The sequence below is a fragment of the Schistocerca gregaria genome, chromosome 1, assembly GCF_023897955.1.
Source record: "Schistocerca gregaria isolate iqSchGreg1 chromosome 1, iqSchGreg1.2, whole genome shotgun sequence".
Taxonomy (NCBI): Eukaryota; Metazoa; Arthropoda; class Insecta; order Orthoptera; family Acrididae; genus Schistocerca; species Schistocerca gregaria.
This window is the reverse complement of record NC_064920.1, coordinates 1,077,668,814-1,077,683,503: the sequence shown is the minus strand read 5'-3', so window position 1 is coordinate 1,077,683,503 and position 14,690 is coordinate 1,077,668,814. Positions and strand designations below refer to the sequence as shown.

The 14,690-nt window shown below is 38.1% G+C and overlaps 1 protein-coding gene across 1 annotated transcript in view; it reads right to left on the bottom strand.

The window, feature by feature from the left end:
* LOC126281775 (uncharacterized) overlaps positions 1-14,690 on the bottom strand; it is a 74,679-nt gene that overhangs the window by 38,260 nt on the left and 21,729 nt on the right. Inside the window, exon 2 of the mRNA XM_049980984.1 lies at positions 8,345-8,521. Coding sequence (XP_049836941.1) covers positions 8,345-8,512 — 168 coding nt within the window. The 5' untranslated portion in view covers positions 8,513-8,521. The remainder of the gene's footprint in view (positions 1-8,344; positions 8,522-14,690) is intronic.

The window sequence follows — 14,690 nt, the reverse complement described above, 5'->3', positions numbered from 1 at the left end:
CATTTACAATTTCACTAGTTAATTCTTGTCTGTTGGGTGTGATAGCTATACTTGTATCATTGGCAAAAAGTACCAGCTTTGCATCTTTGTGAATATAGAATGGCAAGTCATTAATATATATTAAGAACAGCAGAGGACCCAAGACCGAACCTTGCAGCACCCCATTCTTGATTGTTCCCCAGTTCGAGAAATCACTACGTTTTTGCATATTATGTGAACTGTTTATTTCAACTTTCTGCATTCTTCCAGTTAGGTATGATTTAAACCATTTGAGCACTGTCCCATTCATACCACAGTACTTGAGCTTATCTAGAAGTATTCCATGATTTACTCAATCAAAAGCTTTTGATAGATCATAAAAAATCCCAACGGGTGACTTCCAGTTACTCAGAGCATTTAATATTTCATTAGTGAAAGTATATATAGCATTTTCTGTTGAAAAACCCTTCTGGAAACCAAACTGGCATTTTGTTAAAACTTTGTTTTTACGAAGGTGTGAAGCTACTCTACAATACATTACTTTTTCAAGAATTTTGGATAAGGCTGTCAGAAGAGACATTGGGCGGTAGTTGTTGACGTCAGATGTATCCTCTTTTTTATGCAGTGGTTTAACGATGGCATACTTCAGTCTATCTGGGAAAATACCCTGCTTCAGACAGCTATTACATATGTGGCTAAGAATCCCACTTATTTCTTGGGAACAAGCTTTTATTATTCTGCTGGAAATGCCATCAATTCCATGTGAACTTTTATTCTTGAGAGAGTTTATTATCTTCCTAATTTCAGAAGGAGAGGTGGGTGGAATTTAAATTGTATCAAATAGTGTGGATAAGGCCTCTTCTATTAACTGTCTTGCTTCTTCTAATGAACATTTAGATCCTATTTTCTCTACAAAATTTTAAAAATGATTATTCAAAATGTTTTTTACTTCCAGCTTGTTGTTTATCAAGTTTCCATTCACTTTGATGGTGATGCCATCTTCCTGTACTCTTAGTTGTTCTGTCTCCCTTGTAGTAATATTCCACATTGTTTTGATTTTGTTATCAGAGGTATTAATCTCAAACATGATGCACATGCTTCTAGACTTTTTAATAACCTTTCTTACTGTAGCACAGTAGTTTTTACAATATTTGGCTGTTTCTGGGTCATTACTCTTTCTTGTTGTTAGATACAGTTCCCTTTTGTGGTTACAAGATATTTTTATTCCTTTAATAAGCCAAGGTTTTTTTGCATGGTTTCTTATAATTAGATTTAACTACTTTCTTGGGGAAACAGTTTTCAAATTCTCTTACAAGTGTGTCATGAAATAAGTTATATATTAAATTAGCATCACTTTCCTTGTAAACCTCATCCCAGTCTAACTGCTGAAGATTTTCTCTGAATTTTCTAATTGTTGAGTCATTAATTGAACGCACAACTTTGTAGGGTAGTTCTGAATCACTGAATGGAGCTACGTCATATACTGTAACTAGCTGAGCATCATGATCAGAAAGCCCATTCTCAACAGGACAAGAATTTATGTTTTTAAACCTATCTTGGTCTATAAAAGTGTTATCTATCAATGTGCTGCTGTCCTTTACGACCCAAGTAGGAAAATTAATGACAGATATCAAATTGAAAGAACCGAGCAAGACTTCCAGGTCATTTTTCCTATTACACTCTTTCAGTGAATCAACATTAAAGTCCCCACAAATAATAATTAGCTTTCCCCTATTCACAGATAGCACAACAAGGCATCGAAGTTTTCCAGGAATAAACGTAAGTTTCCCGAAGGGGACCTATATACTGTTACAATTATAAAAGAGCCCTCCTTCAGTTTAAGTTGACAGGCACATGCTTCTATATGTTGCTCTACACAAAACTTTTTTGTATCTAAGCTTTCTACACAGTGATAACTTTTGACATATATGGCAGCTCCTCCTCCCACCTTATTCACTCTACTCATATGTGCAGCTAGTTTATAACCACTGATATTTACCTTTTCCATATCAGACACAATGTGATGCTCAGACAGGCGCAGTATATCTATTACATTATCAGATTCAATGCCATCGAAACAAACCAGGAGCTCATCTATTTTATTCTTCAATCCCAAAATATTTTGGTGAAAAATGGTAACATTATTTTTTACTTTACTTTTGTGAGAATCTACTTTTTTCATTAATCCACCAATATTTTGGTTAAATATGGTAACATTATTATTTAATTTCCTTTTGTGAGAATTTTATGAGTTTTGGTCCTCTTTAGCAACTGCCTGCCTGAACTTCTCATTGGACACTGATATTAGTCTCAAAAAGAGGTACATCCATGAGTAATAGTGTCCCCCCTTATGGATTTCGCTAACAACCCTGCCAGTTTACCCTTCCCTTTCCTATTGAGATGTAGGCCATGCCTTGTGAAATCCCCCCTATCAATAGCCTCAACAGGAACCAATCCAATGTCTGACAGAGTGGCTGCCCTACACAACTGATCCAACTCCATATTTACCCTCCTGACAGAGCGGTTCAACTGAGATTGATCATGCCGCACGAAAGCAGGCACCAGCCCAACACTGGTCTGGGTCGTTGCAGAGTATAATCTGCATTTTCATAAAGAGAAAGGTTGGCACTCAGTCTTAAAGAATTTAGCACCAGATCTAATTTTGTGCTTAGTTTGCTAATTTATTTTGACTATTTCTAGTTAATGTCTTTTGCTATAGGGTGAGATAAGTAATTGTTTTGTGACTTAGGTTCTATTGTTGACTTATAAACAAATATAAATTCTGTGCTAATTATAAACAGTTGGAAGAAGAACTAAGTAGTTATTTGGCTCTATTCACAAACATGTTAACCTAGTGCGCCCTCATTTAATTCCAAAATAATAACCTTGTTTGTCAAAAGCATTGTTTGCATAACTATATCTGTTAATTTCATTATTTAAACAAATAATTTGGCCTAACCTTTGGGGTAGAAGGAACAGTTAAAAAGAAGGAATTTTTCTATATATTCAGTTAATTGAATGGTTTATGTTTTAATTATAACTTCTGTAACTTAAATATCGAACAATGTGTAGTTTCAGTGCCTGTATCGTGAGGATGTATAAAGGACCGATTTTTAGTCATGAGACAGTCAGTCCATGGCTGATTTTCACACAGGAAGTCTGTATCAATTAGAGTAATGTGTCAATTGAACAGTGGAATTACTGTAACACAAATAGGCCGTGTGTTAAAACAATGACAGTGTCTGTTCAATAGTGCCATACATGGGATATATACATAGTCACACACTTTTTCGCGCATTGTACTACTACAATGTGCGAAAAAGTGTGTGACTATGTATATATCCCAGTATGTACTGCAAAATTAAAGATGTATATTGTGTATACCAACTGCACAACAGAAGCAGACACCATACAATGTTAAACTGCAAACAACTAAAAAACCTGATGTAAATCGCTAAAAAGCACCTGAAGATGAGCCTCCAGGACTCAAAATGCATAGTGCAGTAAATAAACGCAACTTGTGACTGAAGGCAGTTTGTTCTTCATTTTACCTCCTCATTAGTTATGTTACCTACAGCATTCTTCTATGGCACCACATTTCCAAAGCTCCATACAGATACTTTCAGAAATGACTTCCTGACACTTAAATCTATACTCGATGTTAACAAATTTCTCTTCTTCAGAAACGTTTTCCTTGCCATTGCCAGTCTCCATTTTATATCCTCTCTACTTTGCCCATCGTCAGTTACTTTGCTCCCCAAATAGCAAAACTCCTTTACTACTTTAAGTGTCTCATTTCCTAATCTAATTCCCTCAGCATCACCCAACTTAATTCGACTACATACCAATATCCTCATTTTGTTTTTGTTGATGTTCATCTTATATCCCCCTTTTAAGACACTAACCATTTCGTTCAACTGCTCTTCCAAGTCCTTTGCTGCCTCTGACAGAATTACAATGTCATCGGCAAACTTCAAAGTTTTTATTTCTTCTCCATGGATTTTAAAATCTACTCTGAATTTTTCTTTTGTTTCCTTCACTGCTTGCTCAATATACATAGTGCGAAAAGTAGCAATTGACCCTGAATAAAGAAAAGTGTGAAACATGAGTACTAAAAGAAATCCACTAAATTTTGATTATGCGTTAAGTAACACAAATCTGAAGCAGTAAATTTAACTAAATACTTGGGAATTACAATTACAAATAACCTAAATTGGAACGATCACATAGATAATGTTGTGGGTAGGGCAAATCAAAGACTTCGATCCATTGGCAGAACACTTAGAATATGCAACAGGTCTACTAAAGAGACTGCTTACACCACACTTGTCTGCCCTATTTTGGAGTATTGCTGTGCAATGTGGGATCAGCATCAGGTGGGGCTGATGAATGACATTGAAAAAGTTCAAAGAAGGGCAGCTCATTTTGTATTATTGCGAAATAGGAGAGATAGTGCCACAGATATGATACATGAATTGGCGTGGCAGTCATTGAAACAAAGGCATTTTTTGTTGCAATGGGATCTTCTCGTAAAATTTCAATCGCCAGTTTTCTCCTCCAACTGCGAAAACATTCTGTTGGCACCCACCTACATAGGGATAAATGATCATCATGATGAAATAAGAGAAATCAGGACTTGCACAGAAAAATTTAAGTGCTCATGTTTCCCACACACTGTTTGAGAGTGTAATGGTAAAAAGACAGCTTGAAGGTGGTTCATTGAACCCTCTGCCAGGAACTATATTGTGAATAGCAGAGTAATCACAAAGATGTAGATGTAGTCCATGCAGATCACAACCACAATGGTGGAGCCTTTGTTGGCAGATTGGGTTATAAGACAGTGGTTCTACATCTACATCTACATGATTACTCTGCAATTCACATTTAAGTGCTTGGCAGAGGGTTCATCGAACCACAGTCATACTATCTCACTACCATTCTACTCCCGAACAGTGTGTGGAAAAAATGAACACCTAAACCTTTCTGTTCGAGCTCTGATTTCTCTTATTTTACTTTGATGATCATTCCTACCTATGTAGGTTGGGCTCAACAAAATATTTTCACATTCGGAAGAGAAAGTTGGTGATTGAAATTTTGTAAATAGATCTCGCCGCGACGAAAAACGTCTTTGCTTTAATGACTTCCACCCCAACTTGCGTATCATATCTGCCCCACTCTCTCCCCTATTATGTGATAATACAAAACGAGCTGCCCTTTTTTGCACCCTTTCGATGTCCTCCGTCAATCCAACCTGGTAAGGATCCCACACCGTGCAGCAATATTCTAACAGAGGACGTACGAGTGTAGTGTAAGCTGTCTCTTTAGTGGACTTGTTGCATCTCCTAAGTGTCCTGCCAATGAAACGCAACCTTTGTCTCACCTTCCCCACAATATTCTCTTTGTGGTCTCTCCAACTGAAGTTGTTCATAATTTTAACACCCAGGTACTTAGTTGAATTGACAGGCTTGAGAATTGTACTATTTATCGAGTAATCGAATTCCAACAGATTTCTTTTGGAACTCATGTGAATCACCTCACACTTCTTGTTATTTAGCGTCAACTGCCACCTGCCACACCATACATAAATCTTTTCTAAATCGCTTTGCAACCGATACTGGTCTTTGGATGACCTTACTAGACGGTAAATTACAGCATCATCTGCGAACAACCTAAGAGAACTGCTCAGAGTGTCATCCAGGTCATTTATATAGATCAGGAACAGTAGAGGTCCCAGGACGCTTCCCTGGGGAACACCTGATATCACTTCAGTTTTACTCGATGATTTGCCACCTATTACTACAAACTGCGACCTTCCTGACAAGAAATCATGAATCCAGTCACACAACTGAGACGATACTGCATAGGCCCGCAGGTTGATTAGGAATTGCTTGTGAGGAACAGCGTCAAAAACTTTTCGGAAATCTAGAAATACAGAATCAACTTGAGATCCCCTGTCGATAGTGGCCATTACTTTGTGCGAATAAAGAGCTAGCTGCATTGCACAAAAACGATGTTTTCTGAAACTGATTACGTATCAATAGATCGTTCCCTTCGAGGTGATACATAATGTTTGAATACAGTATATGCTCCAAAACCCTACTGTTAACAGATGTCAATGATATAGGTCTATAGTTCGATGGATTACTCCTACTACCCTTCTTAAACACTGGTGTGACCTGCGCAATTTTCCAATCTGCAGGTACAGATCTATCGGTGAGCGAGCGGTTGTATATGATTGCTAAGTAGGGAGCTATTGTATCAGCCTAATCTGAAAGGAACTTAATCGGTATACAATCTGGACCTGAAGACTTGCCCATATCAATCGATTTGAGTTGCTTTGCAACCCCTAAGGTATCTACTTCTAAGAAACTCATGCTAGCAGCTGCTCGTGTTTCAAATTCTGGAATATTCCATTCGTCTTCCCTGGTGAAGGAATTTCGGAAAAATGCGTTCAATAACTCCGCTTTAGCGGCACAGTCGTCTCGTGCACTATCTTTTATGCTATGAGAACAATAACACTAATTGTATCCAACAGGTCACTTGAATCTGTGGCCACAGCACCCTGATTGGCTAACTTAAGTGCTAATTAACTTGGGAATGGCACAACGTATTCACTTCTTTCTTGACAACTATCTCTCAGCACAACCCGCTCCGCTACACCCTTATATGCCCTTCAGACTGTTTCTGACCACCCTGCATATGTCTTTAAGCAGTTCATTCATTCTACAGAAACCGGTTATGGTACAGGATTCAAGATAAGGTTCCTGAATTACCCTAATTTCATCCCAGTCACTATATTAATGTCTCAATTCTCTTCCTCCAGAACAGTGAAGACGTGAGGTCAGGACGCAATATAATGTTCTAGAGTGCAAAAAATGTGGGCCGAAAAAGTTCAAATAATTTGTTTTAACTTGCAATACTGTAGAAAACATGCAAATCAGAGAGACAATATATATCATTTCAATTCATATCTTCCAGTTGCAAAAGCACTTTAGGTGTGCAGAAATTCAATAAATCACATTTTTATTAAGGTAACTGCCTATACGTATTATTTAACTTGGTACAATGTAAATGTTACACTTATAACTGACTGCTATTCAAAATTATAAAGTATTAGGAGAAAAAAATGATTCATATTGGTCAAAGTTTTCTGCTTGCACAATGGCTGTCACAATGGCTTGCACAATGGTTCAGTTTTCAGATGGTGGATTGTGGTTCTTTCTGCAGATCTAAGGTCGGTTTCCATGCTGAGGGTTTTGTACTTTGGCAGTGAGGCAATGTTTGAGGTTAGGAGAGATAACGGGACAATTCATGGCTCGAAGGCAGGGTTATTTCAGTCAGGCAGGGTTCAATATTGGTTTTAGATTGAGTCCGATTGGTCAGGTTACTGGCAAAAAAGTATTTCCACTGTAGAGACTGGGAAAAGAAGAGAATGTCTAAAGTCCACCATGACTGAATTTGAGTGTGGAGCAAAAGGTAAAGCTTTTTGAAGGACTGATATTTCTGCATGTCTGAGGCTTTTGGAGGACAGGCTTGTGACTGCATTGCAGCTATGTTTAGGCCCAGAGTTCTATATGGTAATAAGAGTGAGTTTATGAGGGTGTGGTAAATGTAGTATGTCTGCAAGTCAGGGTTTGGTGGTTATGAACAGTTGTGTGAGAGATTTGATGGAGGCTCCTGTAGTAGTGGTCGATAGTGGTAGTCCACTATGGGAGTATGGGGTGAACAAGTCGTTGACACTCTCCCCTGCCCTCCCACCTGCCCTCCACCCTTTCTGCAGCTCCATTCACTATCCAGCTAGATTGTTCTTTGCCTCAGAGACCATTAGACCTCAGTGCCCAGAGGTGAAAGTGATCTGGAGTGTGAAAGTTGCAGTTGCATGAATGTGTGTGTGCTTTCTACTTCTGATGAAGGATGTAGTCTGAAAGTTGAACATTTCTAGCATCCTTTTTCATTCCTCCTCTATGTGGAGAGCAGCATTCTTTCCTTTCCACATGGTTGATATTAGTAACTATCTTTCTTTGAAAATAGCAATGTAATCAACGTAAACATTAACATACCAATAGATGCTAAGCAGTAACTATTTAATGTAATAGAGGAAACATAGCTGGCACAAGCAAGAATAGCGTTAAGCAGTATAGTTACATTTCATACTTAACAAAGTATGGATGTTAAGCTGTGTGTCTTTTTTTAATGTGTACGTAGACTTCTTCCACATTCCTGAAGGTTCTCCTGATTATATCTACAGAACACAATAAGAGAGAGAGAGAGAGAGAGAGAGAGAGAGAGAGAGAGAGAGAGAGAGAGAGAGAGAATCTAATTTTTGTGCTGAGTGATATGATGATGCAACACCAAAAGTACAAACCATTTCCACTGTGTCAGTGTGACAAATGAAACGAAACAGATCTTGGTGATCTACATTTATAACTGCTGACTGAAGAGCACTGAATTCTGAAGGATTAGTTCTCATTTCCAGCAGGGCACTTCCTGCTGCTACCAGCAACAAACATGTCACAAGGCGAAATCTCTTCATTTGAGAGCACTGTAACAAAAAGAACAATGGTAGTTAGCCCCTTGTAATAACAAACAAAAATAAAAGGTATGCATGGCACTGTTACTATGGTAAGTGCATTTGTTTGAAAAGATTTAGGATGATCTAAAATGTAAGGAATTTGAAAGCAACAAAAATAGCCACGAGGTTACCAATAATGATACTGATGAGTTACAAAACAAAGCCAGGGTTGCCTGTGTAAATGATGGCCCATTTCAATTTTAAATTATTTTTTCCTTTAGTTGGAAATCTGCCACAGTCAAATTAATTGGGAGAATCCTAAAGAAAAGTAATTCATTTGTGAAGGAAGTAGCTTACAAGTCTCATGTTCTGTTGACTACTGGCTGCTGCTTATCAAAACTGGTTCAAATGGCTCCAAGCACTATATGTCTTAACATCTGAGGTCATCAGTCCCCTAGACTTAGAACTACTTAAACCTAACTAACATAAGGACATCACACACATCCATGCCCAAGGCAGGATTTGAACCTGCGAGCATAGCAGCAGCACAGTTCTAGACTGAATCTCCTAGAACTGCTCGGTCAGGGTTGTCTGCTGCTTATCAACCAAGAAACTTGTAGAAGACCCAGCCCAGGTAGGACTTGTAGAAGAGTTAGAGAAAACTCACAAAAATTATGTTGTCAGTGGTTAATTTGGTAGATGTAAGAAGCACTAAGTATCACTGAGAAGCTTCCTGTTAAAATTTCAAGAGAAGACAATTTTAAGATAGTACTTTTTCCTACCACATATACTTTGCAAAATGACAGTAATGTAATATCAAAGAAATCTAAATTTCCATCTACATCTATTCTCTGAAAATCTTTACACTGCTCTTGGTCAAAATAATTGCTGATGCACATAATATAAGTAATTTTCAACTATTTCATGTTACTTCTTTCTTCACTCCTCTCCTACCTGTAGGAGTGCTGGGAGTGGGAAACCACAGCAGTTGTCTTTCTTTTTTTTCAGTAAATAATAAATCACATATTTTCCATGTTTGGCTGAAATTCCTTGTGTACTACTACTTTCTCACAGCTAAGGGCATATTTTTTTATTGGCCATTAAATTCTTTGCAAAGACTTTTATAGCTAAGCACCTCACTCCGTTCTGTGTCACAGTAAGGCAGGCTGATGGATAGTCTATGGCATTTTTCCTTTTAGTATTATATTTATGAATCTTTGAAATGACATCATGTTCACTTTTAGCTGCAACTGTTTTTATTTTACTATCAGAATTCTGGTGAATCTACTTTGTCATTAACAAAAATCAGTAATTATAGTACCACCACGAATAACACAGTTATACAAGAACATTATTTTAACCTATTTTATAACGTAAAATAACATCAAATCTTATATGCTTGAAAATGGAAAAAACACTGAAATTTCAATAGTGAAATAAAAACTGTTACAGATACAAGAGAACATGTTATTTAAAAAATGGAATCAGTAGACCCACATTACAAGAAATTAATATTTATGGATGTTACCATTGTTTTTGAACTATGACTGACTGTCAAGAACAAATTTCACAAGGGAATAAACATACTTTAAGGTTGTTGTCAGCATGCACAACTGTTAAAACAGCTTTCTACAAGAGATTCTAGAGTAGACACTACACAATATACCTTTACTAGCATTTATTCATGGCTCCACTCACTTACGCTTATGTCACACATGCGATGCACGTACGTACAGAAAGTTTCCCACTCATCCCACAGCTAGTGAACTGTATTTTGCACAGAGTGGCTGTGTGCACTTGACAAAGCAATGACCTGGGTGGCACTTACACTAAAGGAAAATCCCAAGGCTTCAAGCTTCATAGCAGTGGTTAAAATCTGAGACTCGTATACCAGCTCCTCCCGTGTGCGAAGTGAGATTGCCAGTAAACTTTTAAACACACAGGAAATTTGTATCAACTGTGTCAGGTCTAAGGGCCTAATGTCATGAGCAGGCAGATGGTGTGCTGTAGGTGGAGAGACTCTGCAGCAGGTAGCCTAAACATTCACAATGATCAGTGCAGCAGGAGGTCACCTGTCGTCACAGGTGATCTCTCGGAGCTCGTATGGGAATGAGACACAGAGAACTGTCGCTTCACCATCACAGAACTCAACAGTCAATTTCCACAGATGTGTCACTCCTCACTGCTTGAAACTGTCAAGGATCGTCTATCGTTTCAGAAATTCTGTGCCAGGTGGATGCTGAAGCAATTGACTTCAGAACACAAAGCAAAGTGCATGTGGACAGCTTTCAGTTTTCTGCAGTGGTACCACAACTGAGATGAATTTCTGATCTGGATCATCACAGGTGATGAGATGTGGGTTGCACACAATACCTCAGAAATCAAGCAAGAGGTGCAAATATGTATTTTTGTTAACTATGTGGAACAGCTTTTGAACCACATGTATTCAAAAAACAAAGATTTAACTACCATGGGGGACTTTAATATCAACTTCTTAACAAAAAACAACAACAAGAGAGAATGAGAGCACTTTATGGAATCATTTAATGTGGCAGCAGTAGTTAACTTCCCCAACACAATAACAAGTATCTGTATGAGCTTAGCTGACAATAATTTCCTGGCCAGGGGCAGGCCATCTATATCAGTCGAGACTTGTATATATGGAAAGGTATGTTAATGACAAATTTAATCTGTCCTCTGATGAGTTTGTATCATTGTTTGAAACTGTATTTCGAAAAACCATCCTAGGAAACAATATGCAGGTTGCTAAAAGGAATCCCTATTGTTTTTTTGATGATTCAGTTAAAAAGGAAGACTTAAGATGGTACTGCAGTACTTTAAAAAGAGTTATAAACAAATTCAAATCCATGTTCATCACATCTGAAATTGACAATTCAAATAACAAAGCAAAAAAATCATTTGACAAGCTTTAAAATGGAAAGGGGGGGGGGGGGGAGGAAAGTAGAATGTGCGTCTCATACAGAAATAAGACAAAACTGGAAATATAGTAAAAACACAGAGGAAGTTGCTATAATCGTCAACAGGCATTTTTAACAGCTGCTGAGAAAGTTGGTTGTAAATGCCCAGTGAGTGAAGCACTAGCAATTCTGCATAAAGCTGTCAGTGCCAGAGCTGGTCAGATACATGACACATCCATCACAATTACTGAGAGCAAGGAGACAATCAAAGAGATGAAAGCAAAAGATTCTTCTGGGGTTGATTGTATATCAATAAGAATACTTAGGCACTGTCATGGTTCCATATGTACAGTTTTGTGTCACATTTTTAATGAATCCCTAATTCACGGAATTGTCCCATTTATATCAAAATTTGCCTGTGTGAAATCACTTTGCAAAATAGGTGAAAAAACTAGCATATCAAGTTAATGTCCAATATTCTTGCTAACAAATTTTTCTAAGGTCATAGAGAAACTGACATTTCAGAGAACTGTTCATCACCTGAACAGCCACAACAGACTCTCTCAATATCAGTTTGGTTTCCAGCAAGGCCTATCAACTGATGATGCTATTTTCTCCTCCACTGATCAAATTCTGCAATCTCTTAATGCAAATTAGCACCAATTGGAATCCTATGTGAGCTTTCCAAGGTTTCAGAGGGCATCAACTTCAAATAACTGTTAACTAAAACACACTTCTATGTGTTAAATGCAGCAAAGAGGAGATGGGTTAAATCTTATCTTACAGACAGGAAGCAGAGGGTTACCAGTAGTGATAGTAATGGAACTCCACAAGTCTCAGTGCTGAGGCTCTTACTATTCCTTATATTTACAAATGGCCTCCCATGCTGTACCATTTCAGTGAGCAAGTTCATCCTATTTACTAGTAATACTACTCTATCAATACCTCCTGAAACCTAGAATCCTCTGCTGAGTGTGTTTTTAACGATATTCTCAAATGGTTTAACTGTAATGGACTCTCTTTTGAACGTCAATAAAATTTAATATATACCATTTCATGTGATGCCAAAAGAAGAATATAGTGTAATGGACAACATATACAGCAAGTGGACTTTGCTAAGTACCTTAATAACAAATAAAAATGGCCTAACCATATCCTAGATCTGGGAAAAAAAAGAGTTCATTCTGCAGCTTTTGCTTTACATATAAGTGCATTGTCTATAAACAAGGATGTCATAAGAGCTGCTTACTTTGGACATTCTGTACACTGTTGTCTTACAGCATCATCTTGTGGGGTAACAAGAGCAAACTAAAGGAGTACATGGTACAAAATTCATTCCATTCAATTAGCAATTTTGTTTAGTACAAATAAGCAAGTATTTGTGTACCTTTTCTGTGCCGATTAGTGAGCTATTTAATGCAATCACACATATAAACTATTCATAATGTGAATGACTCACAATGCATGTATAAATATTATTATCCCTGTTCATGTACTACGATGAAATATTATTTGCTAAGATTTTTTACATGAATCAAACATATTATGCTCTTCTGTATTGTAAGTTATTCCTAATATTTATGACTCATAATGTATATGTAAATATTATTATTTCTGTTCATGTATTATGATGCAACATTAGTTCCTATGAATTTTTAACATGAAGCAACCATATTGTGCCCTACTATACAGTAAATATAGTGATAATACTGACTATTTCCATATACTAGAAACTCCTTGCTATTGGGATCAACAGAACTCACAATAAATAAATAAAAATAAATAGCGTCTCACTGGCTCCCCCTGCAAGATGAAATTCAATCAGACTATGTCAATGCAGAAAATGTTGTGTTTTGGGACAGATGGGAAGCTCTCCTCGCCAAATTCCCGACTGGAGGTATGACGGTGAATGCTGATCATTAGTATGAAACACTGCAGAAACTGCAACAAGACATTCAGAACAAGTGGCACACTATGCTTAGTGCCTGTGTTGGCTCACTGCACAACACCACTTGGCCATACACGTCTTGACAGACAACAGTGCTTATGCAAATTTTTGCCAGGGGGATGTTTGATCAAGACCTTGCTCCCAGCGATTTTCATCTGTTTTGGAACCTCAAGAAATTCCTATCTGGTCCAAGTCAGAGTTTTCAGACTGAGGCAGAGATGGGTGTCACACAGTGGTTCCAATCCCTGGCAGCAGTCTTCTATGACACAAGGATATAAAGTTTGGTCCAACATTATGACAACAATCTGAATTCTGATTGTGAATATGCTGAAAAATAGCTCAACACTTTCTGTGTCTGTTCAAATAAATCTTTCAATGAAATTGTGTCTCTTATCTGTGCATGACATAAGGGGAACTTACTTTAGGGATTTGACTCGTATATGCCACACACACACACACATATATATTTGATTCTCTGCTGTTTTACACTATTCGACTCCAGAGGGGATGTTAAATTTATCTGCCATATTCAGTTGTTTATCATGATATTTGTTTCCAAAACAAGTTGACAGAAATAGTGGCTCGCTGTACGTAGAGTTCAGGATCGTGATCCAGATGACACACTGAACAACAACTAGGAGACAAACTGCACCTTACTCTTTGTCCATCTCCCCCCCCCCCCCCCCCCCACTGTTCATCTCCTCCTCTACCTCTCTCTCTCTCTCTGTCCATCTTTTCCCCCACTCTCCTCCTCCTCCCCCCCCCCTGCTCAGCTGTAAGTTTCCATGCACTTACCACCTGGTACACATTTCAGTACTACCTGCTACACAACACGCTGGTCCTGCAGGGCAGCTGAGATGTCTGGTGGTACGAAATATCCTCATCCCCACCCCCACCCCACTCATAAGGGAGCTACATGGTTCTTAACCCCCCCCCCCTCCCCTTTGCTCCTTTCCAGACAGTAAGTGGTATGCACACCAAATTTGGTTGAAATCGATACAGTGGTTTAGGAGGAGGTGTGGAAAATGCACTCTCCTACAACTACCTGTAACAGCCACGTAACTGGCAAAACATATTCTGTCAGAGGGAGAGCCACCTGTGAAAAGCCACATGTCATGTAACAGTTATTATACAAACACTGTTCGCCCTTCTACATTGGTATGACTACCACCAAGTTATCATTTAGGATGAATGGGCATAGACAAAGGGTATTTACTGGCAACTCACAATATCCTTTTGAGGAACATGGCATACTGCATGACAGCCAAGGGCTCAGTGCTAGTTTCACTCCATGTGTCATCTCAATCCTTCCCCCAGACACCCCTTTCTCAGA